The sequence below is a fragment of the Phragmites australis genome, chromosome 11 (assembly GCF_958298935.1).
Source record: "Phragmites australis chromosome 11, lpPhrAust1.1, whole genome shotgun sequence".
Taxonomy (NCBI): Eukaryota; Viridiplantae; Streptophyta; class Magnoliopsida; order Poales; family Poaceae; genus Phragmites; species Phragmites australis.
Genome location: NC_084931.1, coordinates 30,355,987 through 30,361,508, shown reverse-complemented (window position 1 = coordinate 30,361,508; position 5,522 = coordinate 30,355,987). Strand labels below are relative to the sequence as shown.

At 49.6% G+C, this 5,522-nt stretch overlaps 1 protein-coding gene across 1 annotated transcript; it reads left to right on the top strand.

Annotated features, from left to right (window-relative positions):
* Nucleotides 1-3,826: 3,826 nt before the first annotated feature.
* LOC133885582 (transcription repressor OFP1-like) lies at nt 3,827-5,318 on the top strand. The gene has a single exon (XM_062325310.1). It carries the CDS (start codon nt 3,885-3,887, stop codon nt 4,800-4,802), a length of 918 nt encoding a protein of 305 aa, XP_062181294.1. The 5' UTR covers nt 3,827-3,884; the 3' UTR covers nt 4,803-5,318.
* Nucleotides 5,319-5,522: the final 204 nt, after the last annotated feature.

Sequence of the window (5,522 nt, the reverse complement as noted above, 5' to 3'; positions counted from 1 at the left end):
AGCCTCATTGTGAAGGCGAGTACCTTCTGTATCCCTAGCCATATCATCTTTGGTATCAGTCATAGACGATCTTGCGACCATGGTCGACATCATGTCTAAGCTCGATCGGATCTTGCTCGCCATCGACTGCCATAGGGATGAATTTGCTCACATCCGGACTCGGTTTTAATATCTTAATGTAGTGGTCAATCATCTGCAGAGCCGCCAACTTGCCCGTGATTAGGAATGGCAACAGGGCCAATCACTACCAGGGAATGTTTCCCCACCCCGTCCCCATTTAACTATCAAGGAAAAGATTTCTTCCATCCCTATCCATGCGGGGAATTTTGCAGAGACCGGGTTCCCAATAGAGATATAAAATTAATTATTTCTATATATTAATAATATGTACATAGTATAAATAAGTAATTTATTAATACATAAGGTAATTAATACAAGATTGATTAAATATCGTAGGTTAGAAAAAAAAAGAATAAGATTAATTTATTATTTACTCTATGTAATGTAATATATATATGATATTTGGGATATAGCGGAGAGCGGGACGGGAGCACCTTCCTATCCCCATCCTCATATGAGTTTGCGGGGGACAAAATCTCCCCATTCCTGTCCCCTAATAAGAGAATTTCCTACAGGGAATCGGAGATCGGGTCCCTATTGATATCCCTATCCATGAGGCTAGGCACTTCGGCGTTGACGATCTCGGGGCATCTGCCCAGTTCGAGGAAGATCGTAAGACGATTGGCAATCTTAGCATCTAGATTGAGCGATCGGCTACACATGTTCACAAGCTTCGATTCCCGGACTATGACGACAAGGAGGATCCTATCATATGGCTTCATCGATGCAGTCCGTTTTTTCTTGTCCAGCGGACTCCAGAGGAGGAGAAAGTTTGGTTGGCCTCCTTCTATATGACTGGTACCAGGCGCCAGTGGTATTATTGTTTGGAGCACAATCGGGGCGTTCTGACATGGCTCTGGTTTGTTGAGTTTGTCAATGGGCGATTTGGGCCTCTTGTCCACAGTAACCCGTTCGGCGAGCTTATGCATTTGCGATGCACATGATGGTAGGAGAATACCAAGAGCAGTTCTTGACGCTGTTGTCCCGCTGCGATGGGGTCAAGGAGATGCAACAGGTTGACATTTTCACGGCCAACTTGTGCAACCCTCTTCGTACTGACATCGAGCTGTAGCGTCCGACACACACTAGAAGACGCCATGAATTTGGCCCACGCCTTCTCTCGATGCCTCGAGCTTGAAGATGATGAAATTTGTGCATATAGCAGATCGTCCACGGTGTACCCGTCACATTCCATTCCAATTGGTCGTGGCACAGCCGCCGTAGTAGGAGCATCCAAGAGTTCGGCACCTCATGCATCTGTGTCGGTTGTGTCTACGCAAGCTTCGGTCACAGCTTCGCGTCCTGTGGCACCAGCGGGTACCCGTTTTTCACTGTTGACACCAATAGAGATGGCAGATAGGCGTCTCAAGGGCCTTTGCTTTAATTGCCCAGAGAAGTTCTCGAAAGAACATTTGCAGCACTGTACAATGAAGGGTATCTACTTACTTGAGCTGGGAGATGACTGCATTGTACAAAGAATACTTGCAAGTTTTTCTATTTTCGTGTTGATTTACGTTTTTGCCTGACTGCAATCTTTTCACATTGGAAAGTTGTTTTTCCTATTGCTAGAGACATAAAATTCACATACTCATATATATGAGTCTTTAGTCCTCTTGCCTCTAGATCATTAACCTGAAGAGTTTCTTTGACCGATGATTATCTTCTTTAGTTTCTTTGCAAGTTGAGAATTTTCGAGTACTAAGACACATGTAATAATCTTGAATACCTTCCGAGGAGTCATGTTGCCTTGAACTATTCCTTTTGAACTTTCTCTGTGTTTGACTTCTGTTTATTTGTTTCTTAGAAGCATTAGGTAAATACGGGGTAGACTATCTATTTCGTAAGAAATTTGTTTGTCACTTATTCATGATTCTCTAGTCGCCTATCTTAGCCCTACACAATGCATATGAGATTATGAGTTGTAAGATGAACTCTCTGCATTTCTAGACTTCAAGTTGCAGCAGAACTGCAGAAACTTACAGCACTAGCTACAGTGTCAATATCTTTGAACTATAAGCAGGAGATCTGCTAGCCAACGTTTCAGTGAACGAAAAGCTACAGATGTTGCAAATACAGGCAGCTGCAAGAATGTCTTGGTTTCTTTTCCCGGGAGAAAGGATTCTGTTTCTGTAGGAGAGGAATGAACAAGATAGCCATCTGCAGGCTGAAATGTTCAGACTTCAGAGTTCAGAGACATGCAAGCTCACTGAGATGGCAATAATGTCAGTTACAGTTCGACCTAATGCCAGGACATCTCTACCAATTCGCCTGCTGTTCACTTGCTTAGGATTCCCACAATGTGAAATATCTTTTGTGTGCAAAAAGATTGACAAGCAATTCGATATGGTATTCACTTGCCATCACCAGGGTATTTTGGATGCCATCGTACAGGACAAGACACGCTCGATCTCAGGAAGAGCGCACACAAGTTGTTAATTCAGTCATTCAGAGCAGCAGCATGGAGCCAAGGACCAATGCTAGGTCCTACAGGGCACAAGCATGATAGTGTAATCACCTGCCGTACAAACCCGGCACAGCTTGGACAGGCACGCTTAGGCGCTTAGCCAGCGCAGTGCAGAAGCAGGACCAAACCTTCAATTCAAATCTGAGGTTTTTACTGTGCTTAGACCATCTCCAGCAACTACCTCAAATTTTCATCCTCAAAAATACTATTACAGTATCCTCTATCATTATTACAGCATCTCTTATTTTTTCATCTTTAACAACTAACATATTTTTTACCTTCTACTACTCTTTTTATATATCCAGATCCACTGCCACCCTCTATCTACAGTAGTACTGTAGCAACTGAATCTGCAAATTTGAAGGCTGTGTTGGAGTTGGCCTTACAGCGCTTTACATAATCGATCTTCAGATGTTACGTTACCACTCCCCAATGGAAAAGAGGGTAGAATTTACTACAGTAGTTGTTTCATAGTAGTATGTATCAAGGACTGGCAATTTGGTGAAATCTGGTGTAAGGAAAAGCCATAAGCTGGCGGGACTTTGTTCAAACGACTGAACGAAGGAGAAGAGCAGTACAAGCAGCAGTACTGAAGAAAAGCACAAAAGCAAGCAAGCCGTAGTACCAGCAGGCCCCCGTTGTTTCAGACGAGTCCTAACTTTCAGGCATCAAACCGATTTCCCCTTTGCTCTCTCTGTCTCTCTGTTCCCTTGCTATCCCAGTCAGTAAAACTCGTCTCTGCTCCTGCATTGCAATGTTCAGACCTGGACTACGAAAGTGAACAAAGTTACAAGGAGAGGACGGCAGAAAGTACAAAGACAACGCAAAGGTGTGGGTTAATGAATGGTTGCATCATGAGTGTGTGTATGTGTGTGTCTGGCTGAATGGGGAGCCGATGGACTCTGACCTGTGAAGTCTGAAACCGCCAGGGCCTTTCGAAAACTCATGCATGCTTGCAGACATGAACTTCATTCAGATCACGCCTGTCTCCTCCTCGCCCTCCTCAGATCCTCTCTCCTCGTTTCACTTTCCATTCTCCGATGTTGCGTTCTGTGTACTACAGTGGTGGTCTATTACTAGCACTAGCCGTAGCAGGCGCGTGGGGCCCATGAGGCGCTCAGCGTTTGAAAGCTTGGGCCAAGTCCCAATACCAGAACGCGGCCGGCACGCACCTAACCGCCAAAACTTGCACGCTTTAAATGGCACACGCCCCCCTCCCTCCTCTGCACTGCACTGCAAGCTCTCACACGCCAGGCACGAAGTGACACCGAGCTTGGTAGGTACCAAGAAGTAGCTAGCCATGAGATGGGGGACCCGGAAGCAGCATGCAGCGCAAAATGCGCAGTGCGTGCAAGAAGATGAAGGGGAGAGAGGGAGCAAGGGCAAGGGCAGGGCGTTCTCCTTCTCGCCTCTCTCGTGGCTCGCCAAGCTCACGGCGAAGGAGAAGCCTGGTGCGGCTGCTAAGCACGCAGCCGCATTCCCGCCCAAGAACAGCGCCGCGGCTCCCGCGTTTCCGTCGTGCTTCCCCAAGCGCACCAGCCCGAGCCCGGTGGTGGTCACGCCCGGCCGGCCCAGCCCGCCGCGTCGTTCGCCCGCCGCCACGGACGTCGTCCCGCGGCGACTGTCGGTTGGTAACGACAATGCCGACGCCGTCGCCGCGCGCCGCCACAGCCAACACCGCCGCCGCCACTGCTCCCTCGGCGGGGACCGCGAGCTCCCGCCTCTCGGCCACCTGATCCCCTTCTCCCTCGCCGGCTCCCCGGCCCGCCAGCCGCGGACCGCCCCCGCCACTGCGGCGCCAGACACGGACGCCGGAGCGGCGCAGGTGAGGCGGCACCGGCGACGCCGCAGCAGCCGCCGCCTTAGCAGCAGTGGGCGGAGGTCGTCGTTCTACCGGAGGATGCCACCGCGGGTGCGCGTGCGGTCGCCGCGTGGCGTGGCGCCGGAGCTGGAGAGGCTCGCGGTGGTGCGGCGGACGCGGGACCCGCAGCGGGCGTTCCGGGAGTCTATGGTGGAGATGATCGCGAGCACTACTGGCAGCGGGGGCGCGCCGCAGTCGGAGGAGCTGGAGCGGCTGCTGGCGTGCTACCTCTCCCTGAACGCGGACGAGCACCACGACTGCATCGTCAAGGTCTTCCGCCAGGTCTTGTTCGAGTACATCAACCTGCAGCTGCCCCGCCCGGGCGCCTCCGGCAGACGCCCGCTGGGCCGGCGCTGATCATCTGATACCGCCACCAACGCGACAAACATCCCCCGCCATCGTCAATGCGTTCCACGAGTCCCATTGGCTGGTTTCTGAGCTCGATGCAGAGCTGATTCGAATGCCGATCGGCGATTGGCACGTCGTGGTTGGTGTGCTGCTCATTGTACGTACGCGCCAAGTTGCACCGACGGCACGCGCGGCGTGCACCGAGGTCTGAGGCGATCTTGTTCGCCGCGCTATAATGGATTAAGTAAAGCTAGAGTACAGTCCCGCGTGAGATGTTGTTTTGCGGCATGGGAAGCGAGATTCGCGTGGCTCCAATCGTCTGATATGGCGGTTTGTATGCATGGCAGTGGGCGCTGCAGATTCCAAAAATCTACAGTTTCTAGAATTCAAATATCTGACAGTGCCGCCCTTCTTTTGTTGTATGCTGTTCTGCTGTGTACTGGGGGATGGTGGCGTGGAACAGTCACGGGTTTGCTTAGGCAGCGGTGTTCTAACATTACACTACACAGTGAGAATGTGAGATCAATGGACAAACGACAAATCCCCGTTGAATTGATTTTTTATTGTTTAAATCACAAAATTACAAATATAAGCTATCGTTTTGAAAAATCACGAAGGTAGATTCCTATCATCCGATGAAAGGACGACAAAAAATATCGTATTACAATGTTCTTAAAATTCAAAACACTACTTAAATAGTCATGAAAATTTCTTTAAAAAAAAATATGG